General features: G+C 40.8%; 2 protein-coding genes across 6 annotated transcripts in view; both read left to right on the top strand.

Annotated features, from left to right (window-relative positions):
- The window catches only part of gpr4 (G protein-coupled receptor 4), a 208,793-nt gene that overhangs the window by 31,241 nt on the left and 152,675 nt on the right, over positions 1-24,877 (top strand). The gene's annotated exons all lie outside the window — the stretch shown is intronic.
- nova2 (NOVA alternative splicing regulator 2) overlaps positions 1-24,877 on the top strand; it is a 102,460-nt gene that overhangs the window by 1,395 nt on the left and 76,188 nt on the right. Inside the window, exons 1-3 of one of the 5 annotated variants that reach the window (XM_074641164.1) lie at positions 505-1,525; positions 6,189-6,257; positions 23,908-24,051. In XM_074641164.1, the coding sequence (XP_074497265.1) occupies positions 1,369-1,525; positions 6,189-6,257; positions 23,908-24,051 (370 nt within the window). In that variant the 5' untranslated portion in view covers positions 505-1,368. Of the gene's footprint in view, positions 1-504; positions 1,526-2,451; positions 4,326-6,188; positions 6,258-23,907; positions 24,052-24,877 lie in introns of those variants that run through there. The other 4 variants (XM_074641165.1, XM_074641167.1, XM_074641166.1 and 1 more) reach the window with 4 other exon arrangements.

The raw sequence follows: 24,877 nt of genomic DNA, 5'->3' as shown, positions 1-24,877 counted from the left end.
CTGATTAAATGACTACAACATAGCTATTCCTTGTAAATAAAAAGAAACATGGCCCAAATAGACAACACAGTTCCATGAGCAACTTTTTATTAAGTCAGGCTTTTTATTCAACTTGTTATTTGTTTTGTTGTGTGCTGGAGCCACAAGGTGGTTAAAGACCACTGACGTGATGTAGTTTAATCTAATTAAATTACTACAATATAGCTATATACAGTTTGGTTCGCATTTGAGCAGGTTTTTATGTTTGAGTTGAGCTCAAGTGTGAAGTGTTTATTTGATGTAGACTTTGCAAGACTCGTTATTTGTTTTATTGTGTGCTGGGGCCCCAATAGATGTGATGTAGTTTAATCTAATTAAATGACTACAACATAGCTATTCCTTGTAAACAAAAAAGAAACATGTCCAAATAGACAACACAATTCCAGGAGCAACTTTTTATTATTTCAGGCTTTATTTCCTGACAAAAAAACACAGACGTCTCACTTTTACATAAACGTTTTGTGAAATATGACTTTATGGGATGCACCTGAAGGCATCTTAAGGCCCTGTGACGTCAGCCGCTCCCCTGCGCTCCCTCCAGCAGCCAGTGAGAGGAGGATGCTCTGATGCTCTGATGCTCTGAACGCAAGACTGCAGCATCTTCACCGAGAGAACGAGCTGGAAGGAAAAAAAAACATCTCTTTCTCTGAGTGTGATCCTCCGGAGCCTCTTCAGCCGACCCATCACCTCTCTGGGTGTCTTCATGATCCCAGCCAGGACAGGATAAGAAGAAAGAAATCAGAATAGCCTACAAATCGGATTTTTCTTTTTTTGTATTATTATTATTGCTTCAGCGACCTGTTCTTTCTTTCTTTCTTTGGTTGATTTGGCCTCTTTGTCTTTTTGTTTTTGTTGTTTTATTTCTTGTTGTGTGTCAGAGGAGCGCCTCCATCCTGCACCGCCTGACATGCTCTTTTATTATCTGGTTGCAGCGGAATGACACACATAATATCCTAGACCCGCATATCACAAAGCTTGATGGAAGAGTGACGCTCCGTTTGCACGTTTTGTTCAGTAGCCTAGATCATTCTCCATCTGCAGAGGGTTTCGGGTTTGTTTTCCCTCCTCTGACTCGATCATCCACCGCTCCGCTCCAGCGTTTCTTTCTTTCTTTCTGTTTCTGCGCAGCATCTCTTTACGCACCACGGACAAACGCGCAGCTATCCTAAGAAACAGGCGTATTTTTTTCCAATTCCCCAAATCGCTTTCGCCTTTTTCTCCAAGGACTCATCTTGTATACGGCTATACGCTGCGTAAAAAAAGAAAGGGGGGATTTAAAACGCAAAACGACAGCCCAAGCATCTCAATCTCAAGAGCAAGCTCGAGAAAATGATGGCCGGCGGAGCAGTACAGCAAAACGGGATTTTTTCAAATCCTCACCATCACAATCAACAACCACACATGGAGTCCGATCCACCGGACTCACGGAAAAGACCCCTGGAGACTCCGACGGAGGCCAGCAGCACCAAACGCACAAACACAGGAGGTAAGAGAAGAGAGCACCGACTCCGACTGGAGATGATGAAGCCTGTTCTTGTGCGTGTTTTTCGGTGAATGTCGTTGCTTCGTCTCTGAAGGCAGAAAAAGGAGAAAGAGCAGGTTGATCTGATTCTTGACGTGCAGATTCAGAGATGTGTGTTTCAGTTACGCAGTGATAGAAATACAGAGAGGTCATTTTTTTTATCCGATTTAGAATGTGAGCGACAGTCGTTTTAGAATTTAGAATTTAGAATTAGAATTTAGAATTTAGAATTTAGAATTAGAATAATGATGGGCTGCAGCTTTTGGTGGAAAGGAAACAATGAGAGGGAGTGAGCTGAAGGGGGATTTGGCTGCACATCCTGGCTGTTCTTTCCTCCTTAGATCAGCCAAATAGGAGTGTTTTTTTCTTATTGCGTCTTTAAGATTTACGCGCAGCCACAGCGGCCATGCTTGAGCCAAATATAAGGATGTAAACAAGTGAGAGCCAGATCGAGCTGGTGCATGATAACAGGCTCTAACATCCTGCACGACGGATGACCTTGTGATTAATCTCACACATCAGCCACCATCGCTTCGCTTTGTGTACAATTACACCAAGCGGATAAACAACAGCATTAACTAACAGCAGGCCTGTGGCTAGCCAGAGAGACAAAAAGTATTAGCATCAAAATATACTTAAAGTACCAAAAATAAAAGTACTCATTATGCAGAATGGCTCCTTTCACAGTGTTATATTATTATTATAGAATATTATATTATATTACTGTTTTTATCAATAATTAATGAAAAATGAACACATAACAGCCAATTTTAGATACTGTGTGTACTACTGGGTGGATTAGTAGTATTAGTACTTTTATGTAAAATGTAACTAATAAAATCTAGATCTGAAGAGTAACTCCAGCTGTCAGATGAAAGTAGTGGAGTAAAAATTACAATATTTACCTCTTAGATGTAGTGAAGTAGAAGTATAATGTAGTCGAAAATGGAAATACTCAAGTAAAGTACAAGTACCTCAAAAGTGTACTTAAGTACAGTACTTGAGTAAATGTACTTAGTTACTTTCCACCACTGCTTATTTCCAGCTGATGTTCTGTAGCCTTGGATGTCCTCACATCCGGAAGCATTTTGACCACTTGATATTCACATTTCCATGTCAAATATGCTATTTTATGGTAAAAGAATAAATTCTTTATGAGCTTTTTCTCCAAATAAACGTAGTCTTGCACTGTTAAGAATTTCCCAGTAAAATAACAGTAAAGAACTGGCAGCAGGGTTGCCTTTATGTTACTGTAAAATTAACATTATTATACTGTCGCTGAAATTTACAGCTTTATACTGTTAATGAAAAATACAGTTTGAAATGTTTTTTTTTATTAATTTCACAGTATTTTACAGTTAATTTACTGTTTAAAGATACATTATATAGCTGTTTTTCACCTTTCTTTTACATTATCTTACTGATTTGTTTTAATGCACTATTTAGGTTTTACATACATTTTAATAAACATTATTTTTTGCCTAGATGAATAGACTTAGCAGGTTACAGACATAAGAATAGTCACACTAAATACAATTAAAGGCACTTGTTAGGAAAAAGGCTATAATAGACTTGTTGACACTTTTCCCAAAATGTCTGTCTCTAGCTGGCTACAAGCACAGAATGCAAACCATAACAACATGTGAGTGAAGAACAATAAAGCTAATTCACTGATTTTACAATCATGTACAATGTACAAGCCTCACATGAGCAGATCAAATCCCAGAATTAAAAAAATACTGCATGAAACTGTTACTGATGATACTTTAGACAGCTGATCAGCAGTAAAGTGCTGTGTTTTTTAAGAATGCATTAGAGTTCAGTTAAAAAACGGCCTATGAGCGTAATGTTACAGGTTTTCTTCTGTATTAACAGTAAAGCACTGTTTTTAGCAATAACAGGTTAATACTGTTGAAATCCTGCTGTAAATTAACAGCAATTGTTTACAGTGTACGTTTATTTGGAGAAAAAGCTCATAAAGAATGTATTCTTTTACTGTAAAATAGCATATTTGACATGGAAATGTGTATATCAAGTGGTCAAAATGCTTACGGATGTGAGGACATCCAAGGCTACTGAACATCAGCTGAAAATAAGCAGTGGTGGAAAGTAACTAAGTACATTTACTCAAGTAATGTACTTAAGTACAATTTTGAGATACTTGTACTTTACTTTAGTATTTCCATTTTTCGACTACATTATACTTCTATACTTCACTACATCTCAGAGGTAAATATTGTAATTTTTACTTCACTACCTTCATCTGACAGCTGGAGTTAGTTTACTCTTCAGATCTAAATTGTATTAGTTTCTTTTCACATAAAAATACTAATACTACTAATCTACCCAGTAGTACACACAGTATCTAAAATTGGCTTTAATGTATTCATTTTTCATTCATTATTGATAAAAACACAGTAATATAATATTCTATAATAAAATTACACTGTGAAAGGAGCCATTCTGCATAATGAGTACTTTTATTTTTGGTACTTTATATATTTTGATGCTAATGCTACACAGCAGGCCTGTGGCGAGCCAGAGAGAACAAGGGGAACCCAGAGCAGCTCAGAGTGCGACAGTGTCTCGGTGTTATTATTGCAGCATGTCAGTGCAGCCTGTGGATTTTGCATCATGCTTTGCTGTCCTGATTTTTTTAATAACCTGCTGCTGGAAGGAAATTATTTATTTTTTTCCTCTAAATTGTCCAATCATGTTTCTTCATGTATTCTCTGGCTGGATGAGATATGGACATGTCACCATGGTAATCACCATATTTGGTTTTTGTTTACATGCTGTCATGCGCCAAGCATTCCCATCACTCAGCATTACAACCATCAGTAGCCTATCCTGGCCATGCACCCCATCATAAACATTTGGACATGCACTACACCTTTAAATGTGTTATTTACACAACAACCAAGGGCCGCCTGCACTCACTGAAGAGCTGGGGAGATGTTTTATACAGCAGCTCAAGATTTTGAGTGCACAAGACTCCCTTATAAATACAATTTGTAGATTTTAGGCGCCCTAACCGTTTAGTGCAGACTGTCAATGTGAACATAATATTATGGACGTCTGTTCCTTTAAGAGTCAAAGAGAGATATGTTATTGGTAAGATGAGACAAATAGCCCAGTATAAAGTGGGAGAGGAGTTATAGGTGTGGATAAGAAGGTCATCAAGATTCTTAAAAACAACGTATATTTTTAAAGGTGACCTGCACCTTTAATGCTAAGATTAGACTGGTATTAGTAATATTCTATGAATGAAGCTTCCGGCAGCTTCTATGTTATGCGTTTAAATTTGACTATTTTCATGTAAAACAATTTTAAAATCCTGTCAGGGCAGAAAAGTCTCTAAAACAGTGTTGAGACCTTAACAGGACGTTAAAACTCTCCACTGAAACACAGATTAATTAGTTTAGTGTATCCTTAAAAGTCGAATGACAAATGCCTGCTGAATTATCTGAGATTCATTAAAAAAAAAAGAATATAAAATATGCAAAGAAAATGTGATTTTACAGCAGTTTTTTTCTGATCAGAGAAGAACCCTCCATCAAAGGTTTGTCAACATGGATGACATCTGATATTTACTCTACTGAGGTGTCATTATTGGCCTGATTTATCAGTCTCACATTGAAAATTGCCACAAGATTTCCCTCACGATGCTCTACGTGTTGGGTGATCTACTCATTCAGTTCAAGTGATGGTTACTGTAGTGCTTTAAGGACAGTGGCCTGTCCCTTTAAGTGCACAATGACAGGTGGCACAATTTCAGTGTGACCCATAGAGAGTCCTAAAGATCAATATGTTTTTATCTTTTTGTAGATTTTTGGCCCTTTTCAGTAATGACAGAAACGACCAGGACAGTTATTTTTCACCATTTCAGAAAACATGACAGCCGTCCTCAGGAGTAATAATTAGCCAGAGAGAGAGCGTGCGGCTGCGAGCGTTGTTTAACTGCAGATCGATGCACTCGGAGCACTAAAGGCTCCTCCTCGCTGTATGTAAAAAGCCAAGGCTCCCCCTCAGGGGACCATCCTCCTGCCTGCATAACAGTCCGACACAAATGAAAAGGTTGAGATGATGATGATGATGAGCATGGCCGGCCAGGCTTTTACTCAGGCCGCGGTGCCGTCAGGTCAACACTCCCTCAGCATCAGGCTGATGAACAAGTCTCTCCCACACACAAACACACACACACACACACACACACACACACACTCCACTACAGCCCCTAAAGATAATCAGCAAAGAGGAATAACAGCTTGGTCGCAGGTCTTTTGTGAACATTTTTTGCACTGACCTTTAATTCAGTTCTGTTTTAAAAGATGTCTCTTTGTTCTAATTACAAAGAAGTTGGTCTCTATTATGACTGATATTGACAGCTTGAATCAATCAGATGAGATTAGCCTAAATTATTCTGTTATTCTATGAATAATAAGATGCAGAGAATAGCTGTATATTTTCACTGAGAGTATGGGTTTTTTTGTATTTATATTTTTAAGCTGCACTTAGGCTGCAGTTTTAAAGTTGAAGCTGATAAGAGATCATAACAATGGTTGTTTCTCTGTATGATTAGCTTACGCCACGCACCCCCCCACCCCTGTGCTTCCTCTCTCTGTAGTGGCCTTCCTGCAGCCCCTATTTGAAACTGAAGGCATTGTATTCCCTCACCAAGAAACTGAGACTCATGGTAAGAGAGACTTTGCTTTTGATCTTCTACCTTGTTTTTTTTTTTTATCTTTACTGTAACCTTCTTCGATGCAGGACTGATTCAGCAGCGACAACACAAACATGTTGTGGTCCATTAATACAGAGTGAAATCTAAATATTAGGGCTTTTCAACGACGAGGTCTGACATTTAAATAGGATTTAAAGTAACATGTATCACCCTCATATTCTACTCACGATCCAGGATAATGCATGCTGATATTGTTTATATTGTATGTGATCAGTTCCATGACATCCATTTTCATGCTTTTTTATACAAACTCAATGTTTCTTTTGTCATTATATTCAACATTACTGCACAGATGAGTTCTGATGACCTTTGACCTCATGCTAGCCATATCATCAAAGCACTTGGGTTTATCACCGCTGATGTTCAAATGTTCATTCACTGATTGTGTTCAGAGTGTGATATGGGATGGCTACGGTACGCACCGAGCAGCTGCTGTAGTTTTAACCTTTTTTCCCTTTTTCACAGGTAGATTGAAGCGTAATGTGTAGAGAGCTCTAACGGAGAGACGGACGCTTTGAAATCTGAAATATTTCTCTTCAGCAAAGCAGCATTTTTCAGATCTGTGATGTCAGTAGATATCTAGAAAAGATGGACTTTTTTTGCACTGAGCTTCTGGCAGGTTTGTGTCCAGGGTTTGTCCAAATGTGTGTTTGTGTGTGTGTGTGTGTGTGTGTGTGTGTGTGTGTGTGTGTGTGTGTGTGTGTGTGTGTGTGTGAGGAAGCGACATTAGAGAGAAAGAGCTGGTCAGCGGTCAGACAGTAGAGGTACATTACGACGCACAACCACTGAGATCATAAATCACAGCTACGTCTCATAAAAGCTGAAGGTCTTAAAGATGAGAAGATCAATGAGGAGCTGCAGTAGCTGCCTCCCCCCCCCCACCCTCTCTAATCCACCAACCCAAACCCGTTCTTATCTCTGCGCCTCCGCTGCCCCTCAACCCGACCCAGCAGGGCCCCCCCCCCTCCACATTAAAGCAATTCTGATGTCCCTCTGATCACACACACATATATGATCAGAGACGTTTAATGAGCTCATTGTTAATATTTGATTTAGTTTCAGAGGTTTAAACTTGGAGCATTTTCAAAGCCAGATTTGATCGTTGATTGGCTAAATGAGTCAAAATCCTCCAGTCAGTATCTGCTGCTGTCGGCCAATCAGGGTTCAGCGTTTTATAGACTTTTAAAATTTTAACCAAGACTACGTTTATTTGGAGTAAAAGCTCATAAAGAATGTATTCTTTTCCCGTAAAATAGCATATTTGACATGGAAATGTGAATATCAAGTAGTCAAAATGCTTCTGGATGTGAGGACATCCAAGGCTACTGAACATCAGCTGGAAATAAGCAGTGGTGGAAAGTAACTAAGTACATTTACTCAAGTACTGAAAAAATATCTAATTGTGATTATTTTAAATGATATTGCATTTGCCATATGATTTGCAATATTAGAGGGATTCTAATTTTCATTGAAAAACATATTGAAATGATTATGGAGTGATTTTTGTGGGGTCTGTAGAATATGATGTGTAGGCCAGGACATCTCTGCAGCACCACAATATTTAATTTAAAACCCTTTAACAAATATGGTGTCATATTGCGATTTCGATCAAATTTCGATTAGTTGTGCAGCCCTATTTTAATCACAGATTTGAGTCTCTTCTTGGTGGAAAACCATCTGTATGAGGCTAAAACACTGACCCTACAAACTGATATTTGTTCATGGTATAGTGTACATAACCAAACCGATAATCCAATATGTCACAGCAGCCTCTCAGTCTAATAGAAAGGACTCAGTCCATTAAAAACAAATGCAGCGTTTCAGGGTAAACTGCTTGTATAAGCCATTAAGAAGTCTTATGTAAGCACAAACAAAATATATTGGATGTTTTCTTTTTCTTTTTTTTTTCGATTTTCACGTAGGTGGTCAGAATATGAACATGTGAGTGGGGACGCCTCCAGGTTTAACAGTCAGGGGAAAGTTTGCTGACCTGGACGCAGACCTTTCAGTCCTTTCATCACTTTATATCATCGTCTCTTCTCCTCTCTGCTGTCTGTAAGATATAATATGTTCATTTAGTAAATGGATGGACTGGCAAGCCGGTGTAGGGACGGAGGAGGGGTGGAGGGGGTGGGGGGTTGAAATGCCCTTGCCAAGTGACATCAGGGGACTAGCAGTACGCAGGAAGGTTTCTCTCTGTGTGTGTGTGTGTGTGTGTGATGACTTTGTGGTCTCTGCCCGACTTAAGTTGTAAAAAGCAGAGATGCTGTCTAATGAGGGAGATGAAGGGGTGTGTACATGATGTATGGCGCTGCAGATGGACGCACACACACATGCATGCTGTGTAGTGAGCCATGGCAGTGTGAGACGGGGCCTTTGATGCTATTGATCAGAGTGTTTTCTGTTGCTCCTGGAGCTGAGCGGAGCATCTTTTCTTTTTTTTCGGGGACGTCCATACAAAGGAGAGCTGCCATCCTCGCATTGATTTGGCTGTCCGGGCCGAGGAGGAAGAAGCTCCGTTTGGCTTTGAACGCTGGCTGAGGGGGTTGAGTCCTAAATACGACGAAGCCCGCGACAGTGTGAGCCAGAATACACCGAAATAAGGAGATTTCTTTTAAAGGAAATAATAAGTTTTTGACAGAATTGTATTTTTCAGATATTTAATGTCAAGCATTATTTTTATAAAATGCAAAGAGAGCGGTACGGCTCCCACTCGTGCTTTATCCTCGGTATCTTGCAGAACACGGCGTTCTCATCTGCGACACGCCTGTTTGTTCACTCGCGAGCCTCTCTTCCTTTTCCATTCTCTCATTCTTCCTCTCCTCCTCATCCATACTAATCATGCTCTACTTCAGACCATCACGACTGCACCCTCCTCCTCCTCCTCCTGTCCTCCTTCACCCTCGTCCTCCCATCATTTCGTCCTCCGTCCACCCCCTTCATCAATCGCAGGCTGCCATTGACGACGCTCGCTCGGCAACCGTTTCCGAGGCTGTCGATCGATTCGCGGCCGCCGTCGGCAGGAGTGTGGTAGCTGCGACGCTCCTTCTCCTCCTCCACCCTCTCCTCTTCCTCCTGTTTTTTTTTTTTTTTTCAAGCCACTGCGTCAAAGTAAAAAAAAAAAAAGAAGCCATTGTACAGGGTGGGGTGAAGGCGCTGAGAGGTGGGAATATTCCCACAAAGGGAGGCGTGCGATTGGTGGAGCGAGACGCCGGTCACAGCTAGCCGGTCGCTGATAGGTGAGGAGAGCGGGGCGGCGATGAATATGGATAAGGGAGCGATGAAAGGGCCGATGCAGCGAGGACGACTGGAAGGGCCCCCTCCTCTGAAATAGCCTTGGTCCATGAACAATACACACCGGGTTTCACACACACACACACACACTGAAGGGAGAGAAAGGAGGCGGTTGCTTCAGTTATCTTTGTTAGCGTAGCCACCATGTCTGCTTCGATTTCTACGCAGACGCCCTGATGATGGGGATCGTTTCAGTACGGAGGCATGTGATTGGTTCTCCTCTAACCTCTATTCACACTGTAGCAGGATGTTGTTCTTCTATCCCATTACTGTCGGGTTTCTATTTATGATAAATAGACGGAGGTATTACCCCGTCTGTCACTAACAGGATCATTTTTCTGTTCTAATCTATTCCACATGTCTCGAATCGTTAGGTGACCCGGTCTATAAATCAATTTTGTTTTAGCTATCATGTTTTATAAATTCCATAATTTATTCAGATTTTTGCTGCAGAATGTTTTCAAATAACAGGAGCCACTTATATTTTTTTCTTTAAAAAGAGTTGTGCGTCATTTTCAAATTGAAATGCCCTCCATTTTAAAAACAGCCTCTCTGAGAAAATGATTGCTGGCATGAAAACAAAACCCAGTAATATATGCTTCTGCTGCTGTTCTGAGTCATCTCGATACCTTTAAGAGAGAAAAAGCTCTGTTTTAAAGAGCACATGTTTGTGATTTGGTGATACTGGTTTCAAAATGTAGATACATTTAGGAATGAAATCCCTCATCAGTTACTCCGAGCACATCACCTGTATCTATGAATTCACAGTAAGAAGCTCCTTTTCTCATTTCTTCTCCAAATATTTGATTATTCAAAGGGCTTCATGGCGACTGCTGGTAGCTTCTGAATCTAGTGATTAAAAAATGTGAGATCCTTCTGCGCGCTGAAAGTCACCGCCTAAAATGTCAAATGTAAAATTGAATAAACGAGGTGGGAAAAGTGAAACGTTCACGCTGCAGAAGCAGAGGAGAGACCTGATAGAGACAGAGAGATTTCCTCCAGCTCTCTCTGTGTTTATGAGTGACGACGGCCATCTTTCAGATCGAAGACAGCTGGTCAAAGCCTCACTGCTGGAGAGCTTTACATGTGTGTGTGTGTGTGTGTGTGTGTGTGTGTGTGTGTGAATGCTACCTCCCAACAAAAGAGCAGAGGACTGGAGGGGGTGTGTTAGACAAAGCCTCCCCCCCCCCCCTTAACTCTCCCTGCTTAGGGGAGATGAATATTTTCCAAGTCCCCAGAGCTCCGAGCCTCCATACCAGAGCCCCCGTTCATCAGCCAGGCTGTGTTCACACTGATACACCCACCCCCCCTCCTAATGTGGAATTCACATCTGACGTTTCTACACAAAACTGCACAAGATTCTGGCCTGGACCGCTTGACCCATTTTAGTTTGTAAAGACAGATTGTGATACTCTTGGAATTAAACTGCTGATCGTCCATATTTAGAGCTGATTTCTGATACATATAACATCCTATTTCAGGGGTTTCCTCAGATTTATAGTCTCGTCAAGGTGGAAACATCTCAAAAAAGAACATTCATGAAACACTGAAATACCAGCATTTCATTATTGTGCAGCTTGTGTGAATTCTAAATGAATTCTACAAAACCAACATTGTATTTACAATTTTTTATAAAAATTGCAACACGTCCAGTTCATCAGATGTGTGATAACAAGTTGTTATCTGATGTTAATACCAAACACTAGTGGTTCCTCAGTATGTTATTTACATATAACTAGTACTAAACATTCACATTTGGAAGCTGCCATTTACATCAGTGACAGAGAGATATATATATATGTATTCCTCTCAAAGAGATAGTAATATTAGTCTGGATGATGGTGGCACAGGGAGATATCAACAATTAAAACATAAACATACAAAGTAATGACACGCACTATTAAATGTGAAACAAATACAATTTAAGTTTTAGCTTTAACAAATGTGTAACTGTGAATCAGCACCATTCAGTCCACGCTCTCTATCTGCAGATATCTTTTCAGATTACGACTTCAAACCAATTAACTTTAACCCTTTAAAATCTCAGCGTACTGAGAGCCTCTATTTCTGCTATGACGAGGTGACTTTAGGTATGTTGGTCAGAGTGAAGCGTGTGAGGAAAAGTAACAGAACATGAGAAAGGATTTGTGATCTTCAGCCCCCACCGTGCCCCCCGCCCGCCCCTGCAGGCCCGTGGACACCAGATCCCAGGATTTGAGCCTCCAATCCCACAGCATGGAGAGCCTATTCTGGGCCTGGCGGGTCCGCAGGGGCCTTAGCAACAGATTGGACTGTTTACTCATCCAGTTATGTCGTTGCAGAGGACCATTTATTATTTATTGTCAACGACCTCTAAGTCTCCAAAAAAAACCCGTCCCCTGATCCCAAAACCCTCAATCTTGACCCACAGAGACACGAACGTGAACACACACACACACACACAGACGGTTTGATGAACTTATGATCATAACATACACAGCCGGGTGGAAAGTGCTTACTCTCTGACCTTGTCGCTTGTGCTGCTAGTTCATAACAAACTTTCTGGGCGAGGTGGTCGGCCACATTTTAAAAGGAGAGGCAGGAAAAGAGTTTCTTTTGTCAAATCCTTTTGACGTGTAAAAGGAAATGTGTGTACTTCCTGTTGTAACTGCAGGGATTTGTGTGTGTGTGTGTTGCTTAGAGTAGTGAAAACATAGACCCTCATCATGGTATACTGTAGCTACACAGCTGCAGACACACCTTACCTGCTCTGCACTCTAGTCGCTGGTTTGAAGTTAATCCCTCCATTTTCTAACCCAGATGTTTCATTTCTTTCTTTTTGAACCGTGTCTCAGTGTGTTTGTTTTTGTGTTGAGGTTCGATAAGACCACTGGGAAGTTGCCAGTTCAGTCAGCTGGGAAAACTACGGGAAGAAAAGTATAGGTTTTCCCTCCATTAGCATTGTCTTTGCTTTAAATAATTATTGATGAAAGATAAATAGAGTACAATATACTTGAAATGAATGTGACCTTATAGAGTGCTGCAGGGATGATGTATTTTTCCAAACAAGGAAGTTGGCATCGCCCTGGTTCCCTCCACAAAAAGACAATAGGACTTTTCCATTGGCTTTTTGCAGAAAATAAACTCTGTGGCAAACAAACGTTCATGATGCTGACATGTTTTGTTCAGCAAGATGATCTTCACAAATGAACACCACTTTGATTTTTAAAGTGTAAATGCAATTGGCAGAAGTAAAAAACTAACGTTAGGCTATAAACAAACTACACCACAGTCGTATGACTTCACGTCACCACTACTAAGCTAAAGGTGGACTGATGTTCGGCGTGATGACATTTAGTAGTCCAATTTAGCCACTTGTTAGCAACCTGCCTTTTTTAAGAAACCTAAAAGCTTCAAAATTCACGAGTGTGATATTTACTGATGTATTTTTTATCGTAGAAAAAAACGTTATAATCTCTTCAGCTTGTGTTAACCACAGACCTTATTTCAGACATCTAACTAAAAACCCATTGACTTCCAGCCAAGTGTTGAAATGTTAACTCATGTCTGGGTTTTAGGACTCATTCCTGCACCACTCTACTGTATTAACATCTATTTGAAGGTAGCTTTGAGTTAGGCAACAGTTGTGGACAGTATATGAATGTAAACGGAGCCCACACAGGGGGTTTCATCTAGAGCAACATTCAGACAGGATGGCAGAAAGAAACTACTGTAAGATACCTACTATTGACTACAATTACAATTGATATTAAAAAAAGAGAAAGTAAAACATGCTACCGTGAGAGAAAAGTTCAAACCCTCCTAAAATTAACGCTTCTGCATAAATAATTCCTGCATGACGTGACTGTTTGATTGTCTTTTTTTAGAAAGTTACAAAAATTGTCGGACACACCCTCGGGTGATTCCAGAGGCGTGAATATTACAAGCGTGTATGAAGGTGCAGTACCAGCCGGGGGTAACAAAACCACTTAGTTAGGTTTAGGAAAAATGTCACGATTGGCCTTAAAATAAGGACGTAAACTAAGTACAATGGAAACAACGCTATACAAGTACGGAAAACACATCACAAACGTCACTAATGTCACTAACAAAACACCGGTCTCCTGGTTGAAAGTCGTCCACCTCCCCGCCCGCTATAAGCAGTCTTTCTCCCTTTTAAATTCTACATAACTAGCTCTGAGCGTAGTATATTTATGCGGATGCATTGACATTGCAGTCAGTACAGACTACGCCAAAGGCAAGGAAGGCATTCGTATTGCACGCTTTTGCAATATCGTGTCATTCATACGCCTTTTCATGCGACCGGGCTGGACATTAATGTCGTTGTTGTAACCTAAAGCATCCTTTTATGAACCGCACAAAAACCTCCCTCCACGCTTTATGACAGCTCAAACATTAAGAAGTAATCAGTAACAATCACCACATCTGTAATTGCGGTGTTTTTCTTGTTCTTACTTGGAATGAAAGTTTACATGCTCATTATGCTGTCAGCGTGAAAGAGTCGCTGCACACGGGAGGCTGAGACGCTGGAATCTTTGATGATGCTTCATATCAACAAGTGCAGAAAATAGTAGCAGAGAACAATGAGTCTGACATCATGCTGAGACAGCAGCTTCTCTCAACACACTGACGCTAGCCAGCAATGTGCTATTACTCTTATTTTAACAGCCCAAGCAGCCATGGACCTCAGTGGGTTTGACTTTCATGCTTTTTAAAATTATTGTTTTTAATATTGAGCATTTGTTTACTGGATTCTTGTAAAACAGAATTATATTTTGACCAGAAGTTTTTCTGTTCATCTTTTTTTTTTTTTCAAAGAATAATTTATTTCAAGACGTTGTTGCTGAAACACCCACGAGTGGAGAAGTTTTTCTCCATCACTTTTTAATTTGCTGAGCTGTGAGAGGGAATATGGCGTGGGTGACCTCCTATCGGATTTAGAGGTTTGAGTGTCGACACCGATGGGTCAGACGTGGCGAGCAGAGCCTCCGGCTGCTTATTATGCTCGGTTAGATTGGCATGTATGAGTATCACCTGCACCTCTGGGACGAGGGATGACACAGTGACGAGAGCATGGGGTATAATTACACATAATTAGAATTTGTAACTGTGACAGGTAGATGAATGAGACTTGGCTTTTCCGAAACTGTGTTAAAAAATGTAACCAAACTGTGCTCTTTGTGGGCGGAGGGGGGGATGACACCAACGACACGAGTGGCAGGATCATTTCACTACATTATGGATTTCCCTTTGTGTTCTCCACACTGCAGTAGATGAGATTACAAATGGGAACAAGATGTCTCAAATAAGACAGCAGCTTCTCTCCAGAATACAACTCTAATGTTAAAGAACTTTCATCAGTTAGGGTACAAAAACATCCACTCTGTTTAATTCATCAACTTGTATATTCTATCATGTAAAGGCCTGATCTGACAGAGCGCGTTCGCAGGTGGAAAACACGCAACAAAGCCTTTTTGTTGCCCGATCAGACAGAGCGGTTTTAGCATTTTGCTGCGTTCTCTTTTTCTAATTGTTGCTAGGCAACCACTGAATGAGTGCTATCATTACCTTAAAGCTGCAGTGGGTAGAAATGGAGCAAATATGATTAAAAAGAGTTATTTTTATAAAACGGTCGCTATATGGTGACAGTAGTGCACGAGACAGGTAATCTGAAAAATAATCATGTGCCTCTGTGTCCTCCGGTGCTCCTAACAGCATCTGCAAGATTTCACAGACCGGAGGAAAAACAACCAATCAGAGCTGATCTGAGGTCTGCTGACCAGCTGCCGTCTATGAGAGCCACAAGTCAATCACTCGCAAACTCCGATCAAACGGTCAAGCTAGGCAGCGCTGATCAAATATGAATCAATATTATGCTACTGTAATGCCTATTTCTCCTCTCCTCAAATGTTTTCAGAAACATCTTGTAGTTTACTGTTTAGCTGTAAAATGAAAAAGTTTGTGACCCAGCAGCCATGTTGAGAACAGTTGAGGAAGTACAAAGCCGGAGCACAGCCAATAGGAACGCTCTCGCAATGAATATGAAAGAGCTGTGATTGGTCATAGTCTTCTGTCACGGGCTAGATGTTTTAAAGCCTGAAAACAGAGCCATGAGGAGGTGCAGAAGTCTAGTTATCTCTCAGAACACTTGAATTACAATATTCTGAAAGGTTATTATGGAATTTTAGCCCAATGATGACAAAAACGTGTTGCCTGCTGAAGCTTTAATACAAACAATGAACTGTACACTACCTAATAGTTAATAGTACAGTTTTAATGAATGAACGACTTACCTGAAATCTCAAGTACCGCAATAATTTCCCTCCTATTTTTTTCTGCTCAGATCGTGGTGACTACGGTTGGTAAAGTTAGACAGCTCCAGGTATCCAGCAAAAGTCACCACGATGAGAAAAAAACGCTAATCACGCCGGCCGCTTTTTTTTTGATTCATGTTATCATGCATTTATGTTGTGCTTTTATTTAAAGTCTATTTAGACTGTGACATTTGGTGGAAAATCAAGATCAGATAAATTCATGAAGCGTTTCTAGCCTTACCAGCTTTGTAACAAACTGCTTTATAAAGTGCACGCAGAGTCAAAGCATCACCTCCTTAAGAGTCTGCTAATGTGTCTTAGATGTGCAAGCCGCTCTTTAAGGTTGCACGCTATGAAACCAGCAGCATCTTTAAAAAGAGCTCAACAGAGCGATGCTGGGGCTGTTACATGTCAGAGGCTTTTAAGAGGAGCAGATAAAGCTGATAAAAGTGGTGGAATGTTGATAAAACTTCTCTGTAAACGGTATCATTCAGCGTGGTGCAGTGTGGGAGGAAGAGGCAGATAGTGCAGCGCTGTTTTTTTTTAAAGTTCATATTTATGAAAATTGAGTCATGGCAGTTATCAAACCTGCTAAAAGCTTATTTCCAAAGTGTAATTCAATCTGTGTTACATAACCCCGTTAACAAACTCCACACTGGAGATCTGCAGCGCTGTTTCTCGTGGTACGCAGGAGTTTAACGATGTATTTTTACGCCCTCCTAGTGTGGGAAACTGCCGTTTTAGAGCACGCAAATGTTCCCAAAATATTTTCTGTATGACAAATAATCAATGAAACAGGATCCAAAACGTCAGGTGTTGTTCCGCAGCGTGCACAGGTTCACAGGATTTAATGATCTTTTAAAAAATAAAACCTTTTTATTGTGTAATTTGAATTGTGGATATCTTGCTCTGCGTATATAAATACATTTTTTAATGTTTGCCATGGCAACACGTACAAGTGTTACAGACAACAGATACAAGTGATGAACATGAGTCACTCATTGCATCCTCTTATATAGATGATGAGTCATGATGCCATGTTGGTGTGTAGGCTTGTTTATGAGACGTCGGAAACAGTGTTTGTGAAGGGAGTGTTAAATGTGCGCTATCTGTTTTGTGTGCGCAAGCATACATGTGTGTGTGTGTGTGTGTGTGTGTGTGTGTGTGTGTGTGTTTCGTATTTACCAATTCCCCTGCCTTATTAATACAGGCTGGTTATAATTAGCTAGCCTCTATCTAAAGCAGGTCAGTCCAAGGCTCCGTACTCAAAGTGGGTCACTGCAGCACACTGAGGAGAGGAGAGGGAAGATGAGGAGAGGGAAGATGAGGAGAGGGGAGGAGAGGAGAGGAGAGGAGAGAAGATGAGGAGAGGGGAGGAGAGGAGAGGAGAGAAGATGAGGAGAGGGGAGGAGAGGAGAGGAGGTTACTAGGATTGAGAGGAAAGGCGACAAGATGAGAGGGAACAAGAGGAGGAAAAGAAAGGAAAGGAGGGGAGATGAAAGAAAAGAGGAGGAGAGAAAGGTAATGAGGAGAAGACAGACAGTTTTAGGCCACAACCATGTGACACGTCTTCAAGCTTCAAAACAAAGTGCTGCTGTGAGCGTTGTTAATATCAGAGAGAGCAAGAACTTGATGAACGTCACACTACTGTTGTCACTGTGTGCAGCTCATTAGCCGGCTAGACTAAAATGAAAATGTAAAGACGGACAATAGAAAGTTACTCGCCATGCTCGCACGTGAAAAGGCGAGGATGAGGAGCCAAATAAAGTTTGTGACGTGCCACAGTGCAGCTGAAGCTCCAGGGCCGGGCCCCAAAATATGCCACGAACATTTAAAACACAAGGTTTACAGGAGAAGCATGTCAGCTGCAAACAAACTGCTGAAAAACAACAGATGAAGCACATTCAACAAGTAAGGGATAATGTACAGCGAGCCGGTCATTGTTGTGAAATAAACCCCGACACGTTGACGCCCCAACGCAAAGCGGAGGAGTGGACCCCGACACCTGAAGAGGTTTATTTCACAACAATGACCCGCTTACTGTACATTATCCCGCTTATTACACAGCTACTTACTGAAGAAATCAATAATTTGACACAAAAACGGACCTCCAGAGTCCGACATCAGACTGCAACGGTCTATTATACACAGCTGCTATAAAGAAATAACGCAGTGATTGACCAATCAGAATCGAGTATTCAACAAAGCCGTGTAATAAACTGATATATAACTTTCTTCAACTGAGATCCAGTGTAGAAAGCAAGAGGTTGTAGAGAAGACTAATATTATGAAGCTCAGTAATCTTGCCTCCAGCTAAAGTTACAGCTTGTTAGATGAGTATGTTAGTGTACAGTAGCTGCACTGCTCTGCTATGTTTTGTTATTTTGATCAGCCCTACATCTCTGTAAGGTTGGCTTCTGCACGCTTCACATCATTTATACGTCTCAAGTGGCTCTGACGGCTTCTGAGAAATATTTCCAGTACTAAAACTGCAAGGAGAAAAGGAGCATGCAGATAGAAGGATGAATAGATAGTAGGATGGTTGGACCTAAAGAGAAGGAAGAAGAAGAGGAGAAGACGATCATTATCATGTAGGTGTTTTTATTTTGGAAACTTCCATATGGAGATCTGGTTAGTAACAAGTCTGAAGGGAAGAGAATTTAATTTGAACTGAAAACACCTAGCTCATTAATGCACATCAGGGAGTTCTGATTAACACAAGATCTTAACAAAGGAGGCTAAACTTTATTTGACAAATAAAAAGAAGTGAGTTTTGTTCTCTCTCCTCTGTACATACATCCACGTCTGAGCTGCCTGCAGTTTGTACTTCATCACTAGCAGGGCTGAGGAAGGGCAGGGGAGTGTCAGGTTTCCTGTATGTGTGCTCATGCTTTGACTTGGCTGAACACTCCAAGATGAGAACAGAGCCCACCCAGTATTTAACACTCTGAACATTGTTCCACTACAATCCCCTCACACACAGCACACACGTTCGGCAGAGGATCTGAAAGAAACAACATCTACTGTGTCTCTTGAGAAACAATTAGTTGCACAACATCAAGACAAGTGTTCCAATGTCAAATACTAGTTGTCAAAGTATACTTTTTTGGAGTTAGTGTACAAGATATTAGTGTACTTTATATGTCTTTTGTATCTTCGTTGAGCTGTCTCACCATCATCCACAATTTATTATTTTGCGACTTTCCCAGTGTGAACACATCACGAAACCTGAATTACAGTGTAATATGGAATTAGGTCACAGCTGTAATTATTCCTAATTATGCCGCATTCATGTAACATCGAGTTACAGTAATTACAAGCTTCCGACTTGTAAGTGACGTTCAACATACAAATCATAATTACACCTGGGAAACTTGGATTTTTCTGAAAAACCTCCGATGTTTCCAATTTGGCACGTACTGTATAGTCGACTCACGAGTCAGTGAGTCACTCGCAGAGAATGAGGACGATCTCCCTGCTTTTGTTGCTAAAACTGGGTGGAAACAATTATAGAATAGAAAATAGCAGAACCAATCCAAAGTATTTAGGGTGGTCCTTCATATTGGGTCGGTGACATGCAGAAGCTGTGTGCGTGCAAACACTGTCGTAGCAGAAACACATGTACAGAACTGCTGTTGCTACAGATGCTCTGCTAACGTGCTAACAGACACACAGACTCACTCACTGTTGCTGCTGTTCAAAGTTTGAAAAATAAAAATAATCTCGGCGCACTCCTCCTGCCAGTAAATGTAACTCACGGTCGCTGGTTTTGTCCAGAATCTCTGGCGCTCTCTCCCAGAGCTGCGTCCTAGATGACGTCGACCAATAACAGTTAAACGTTATCCCCATGTGGCACCCACGTATGTCCCCACGCATCTAGGTAAACGGTTGTGATTGGCCTGTCCGAATCCAGGACACGTAAGTGCCGTAGGTTTGTAAGCGGCCGTTTGCTTCCGTTTGAAAAACAACTTTGCATTTACAAATTCCCAGACATTCGTTACGATTGTCTGCATCATGAGAGACACATAGTAACACAAAAGCGCCTGAAAATGTCAGTCATGCAATGTAGTTAAACAAACTTTGTGTTATAATATTGATTCAGAGTGTTTTTAACCATCACATGACCAACCGCACAATCATTCAACAGTCTTGAGTTGAGGATCTTTTCCGTTATGATTCAAACCTCCAGCATCTCTTCACCAAATGATTATCAACCTGCAGAATAACTGAAAGCACGTGTGTGGGTGTGCAGGGTCTTTTACTAATTAAATGTATTTATAGTGAGGTGTCACAAACACCTCTGTTCCACTCTTGTTTTGCTGCAACGTAAGTGTTAAAGGGATTTAATGGGAGTTATAGCTATTAAAAGGCATTTAATAATTGGATCATTGGATCTTCCATCTGGTTATACCGAGTCTGTCCACCTCACTATCAAAGCAGGAGATTCTGATATTTTGCATTCATACAGTTCAGTGTCTCCTCCTGTCTAGCAGACGGAGAACAGCGGTGTTACAAGGTGCCTCGGCCTTGTGAGAAAGTGTGCCCCTGTAATAATAATCCTATTTTAATCTGCCTCCTGAGGTTCTGTGTCCTGGATTATCAAATATGAAGAATGCTGCTGGGGAGGGAAGCTGAGAAACACTCAATCAGTGACAGTTAAAAGAGACATAACACTGCAAAACCATGTTAGAAACTATCTGTTGCAACCTCGAAAAGTAGATTGTGAGGAGAAATATACAAAAGAATAAAATCTACTATTATTCTATATTATTGCTGACATGAAAGCGACAGATTATGGAGTTATGAATCCTCATAAACTCTTTAAAACAGTCAAATCTATTAATGTGATTTTAAATACTGACTGATTAAGGCGGCATTTTTTCCTAGAAAAGCTCCATAGTCATAAATAATAATAATAATGAATAATAATGAAACAAATTATGATTTTGTTCAAGATTTAAGGCTTTAAAGGGCCAATTCAATGGAATGACACAAAAGAAAAAATTTCTGACTGATAGCGGTATCTGATAGTTTTGGTTTGATTTGCCGAGGTTTTGAGATATTAAAATTAAATTAAGATGCTAAACTTTACAATGCAGGTGAATGGAATTAACAATATTTGTTTATTTGCGTCTCTCTGCAATTTGGGTGGATTGAACCGTTAATATTTATATGTTATATTAGACAATATATGCTGGGGTGGGAGAGAAATATAACCATGCAAAACATGCTCTTAATCTCTTTTTTTGCAAGATGAACCACAGCATAATGGCATTTTCTTTAGAGCGATTTTACATCTAACTGTGTTTATTTATATCAGCTTTTGGGCGACTGACTGTTTTTCAGTCTGTTAGATTCAAAAGCAGCGGAGGTCTTTAGGTGAAACAGCCCTTTAAAGGAGAAGGAATGAGGTGCTATTCTTTATTTGACCTACAGCTTGTTGATATCATCGCCATGGTAACAAAGGCACGTCTGCTTCAGGAGGGATTTGTTCTTATTTACCTAGTGCCGCACACACACACAAATCTCTGACACATCGCCTCCATATCTGTTATTGTATGTGATTCTGTACCGACGGGCCGGTCAGAGGTTCTTCCTGAAAGAGACAGTGGGAGGAAGAGATCTGCTGAGGTTCAGTCAGTTCTCTCTCTCTCTCTCTCTCTCTCTCTCTCTCTCTCTCTCTCTCTGTCGTTGCATTGTCAAAGAAGCAGCAGGCTACAACCAAAAGGTTGCAGGTTCTTGCTTCAGGTCAACGTGTCACTGAGTGAAGTCACTGAAAGTGTAGTCGCTCTGACTGAACCCGCAAGATGATTCAAATGTGCTTTGACCTTTCGGTTTATCTCCCTTTTAGCTTCAGTGCGTAATTTTTCACAAAAGCAGTGAAGCTGTTTGTTCTCCGTTCTAGTGAGAGTCTGGCAAATTACAAAAAAGACAAACATCAACTTGAGAATATCAGATGTTATTAAGTCAGTCGACACACTTGTAATTGAGTTTGTTTTCAGTTCAGATGCAAATACAACAGAGAGCCACTGGAGGTTTTTAGCTAAAGCTTTTCATTTTGGTGTCTCCAACTGACATCAAGATTCATCGAGGCTAAATCGTTTTACTTCAGTAAACTGCACAGAACACGCTCAGGTTAACTCACCTGGATGGTTTGCACAGTATGAGCTGCAGTTGCTGTTTTGACTACTGATGCTCACAATCCAACGAATTCTAATACAACGGTTCGTATGATATGTTACGAAAAAGTTATCCCTCCTTTTTCATGCGTTTTCCTATGAATGTCCAGCAACATGTGTCAATTTCCGCTCGTTACATACATACAGTCTTTTCAAAATAAACTTCACAGGAAAAACAACTTCCTTAGGTTTAGGAAAAGATTGTGGTTTGGCTTAAAATAACTCTGGAAGTCACGTTACTTTAGTATGTAAGTTACGTGACAAATAAATCTTATTTCTGGTTTCACACGGGACACAAACACCAGTCTCCAGGGCGAAAGTCTGGTGTTTTTTAACCCATCAATCCACCCCTACCTCTTCCCTACGCGGCATTCGCCACTCTTTATATTTCCTGGTTGACAACTACGTGGATTACAGATATATACGGATTACAGCGCATTACTTTTCGTAGGTATAGCTATGAACAGTGTATGAGACCAGCCTGCACAATCCAGTTATTTCTTTGAGAGTCCGTAATGACCATCAAAAACTAGAAATCAACTCATAAGGTGCAGCAAGCTGTGAATATGTGGTTTTCCTGTAGTGCTGATGATGCAGGATGACATCGCCAAAACTGCCTTGATGCACCTCTTTTTAATTAGTCAGATGAAACAAGTGTGAAAGTGACCTATGTTTCGTATCTGATATTTCTTGGAGAGGAAGAAATAGAGAAAGAGAGAAGAGAACGGTGAACTTTTTGTCTGTAAAATTGTATTTGGTCAAAGTTGAATGAAATTCTGGCACTTTTTTAAAGGAAGAACGGCTGCTGTCTTCTGTTTATCCTCCATCAAGCTGATTAGACAAAACTGACTGCAGCTTCAGCTTGTGAAGACACTCGAAGACATCTTTATCCCATCAGGGCAAATATCTGAGCTCAGTGCTGAAAACAGTCAACACAAGTCCACATGAATCAGACGACATCTTCCTTTCATATCCAGAGTTTACACTCGATGCAGGTGCAGCTCCGTGTTAGCAGGACGCAAATATCTGAATCTGCTTTGTGTTTGTTTGTATGGGCTGATCCGCACATGTTAATAAGTGCATGTGTGTGTGTGCGTCGTGGCGGGCATGTGGTGTTATGCCTTCGCGAGGCGTCGCATCCACAAGCGTTGAATCTGATTAGCTTTAATAACAAAAGTGACGAGCAGCGTGCTCCTCAGCCCCCTCCCCCTCACGCCGAGGCGGTGACGAGGACCAGATTCCTCGGGCCCGACGCTGAAATTAGATCAGACCAATCTGGAGAGAGTGTTTAGAGGCTCGCACAAATGGACGCGCAGAGAAAGGGGAGAGATAACGGAATCATCAGATTATGGAAATAATTAGTTGTCATGGATATCAGTCATCGTTTGATGTGATTGGATGGATTTATGCAGCTTGAGGAAGCTTTGGATGGTCGGTGGAGAGGGAGCAGAGGCGGGGGGAGACGGATAGGAAGACAAATGATTGTGCTTTGGCGTAGTGATGCGGCACCGGCTCGCATCTGTTCTGTCAGACTGTGATTACTGACAAACACTTTGCTTCTGCTTCACAGTTTCCACTTATCCAAACAAGATGATCCCTGTGTTGGATGACAGATTGTTTTTTCTGCATTTTACTTTTACTCCAACAAAATTGTCATAAATGCAAGAAAATATAGAAATAAACGGCCGGCATGAGGGCAAAGGTTCAAACAGACTAATGATGCATTCATTGTTCTTTTCCAGCTGTATTTGAAGTAAAACCTACATGAAGTGCTGTAGCTCTCTCTGACTTCCTGTTTCCTGTTTTCTGCTACAGAGGAAGGCGAGTACTTCCTGAAGGTTTTGATTCCCAGCTATGCGGCGGGTTCTATCATCGGTAAGGGAGGTCAGACCATCGTCCAGCTGCAGAAAGAGACCGGAGCCACCATCAAACTGTCCAAATCCAAAGACTTCTACCCAGGTAAGACACCACCACCACCACTGCTGCTGCTTTAATGGATGGATGGATAGATGGATGGATGATAGGTGATGGGAAAGTAAAGGAAAACTTCATCTTTAGATACTTTAACACTGTTAATTTACAGGTTTTCAGTTGTTTAGGCATGCTTTCTAATGCATATAACATCATTTATAAGATTCAGACCAATGCAATTATGTTTTTTTTGCACCTAGTTTTCCTCAACATGATGAACATTTTGTCATTTTCATTTGTCCAGTTACACACACAAATAACAAAATGTGCCATCAAATATCAAGATGCATCACCAATACCTTTTCTAACAGTGTTGAATGTTATAAGGTGGAGTTTTGCTTCATCAGCAGAACAATAAATATAGATTTGCACAGTGACAGATGGATGAATGGGTCATTGATGGATGGATGGATGGATGGATGGATAGAGAGGTATGCAGAATATCTATCTATCCATTTCTCTGCCTGACCTTGTAAAGGAAGTGCATGATGGAGGGAGTGCATCAGGATGAATAGATGGATCAGTGCAAAGTGTTTTGACACATTAAGGAAACATTTCATTATCTCAGTCTTCATCCATCAGTTTGTCATCATGTTAAAACACACATACGCTCAGATATATAAACACACACACATAGATAGACACACAGTAACGCGCTGTCAGAGAGTTTTACTGCTGAGTGGCTTCTCTGCTTGTTATTATGCACTGACATTGAGAATTACAGCCTCATTTCAACACTGTGGGATAGATTTATGGATTTATAATAGCTATGTTGTCCCTGTGTGTGTGTGCTTGTACTGTACAGCTATATTTG

The sequence above is a fragment of the Sebastes fasciatus genome, chromosome 7 (assembly GCF_043250625.1).
Source record: "Sebastes fasciatus isolate fSebFas1 chromosome 7, fSebFas1.pri, whole genome shotgun sequence".
NCBI classification, from domain to species: Eukaryota; Metazoa; Chordata; class Actinopteri; order Perciformes; family Sebastidae; genus Sebastes; species Sebastes fasciatus.
The sequence above is the reverse complement of the archived record's forward strand: the minus strand, read 5'-3'. Positions and strand labels throughout refer to the sequence as shown.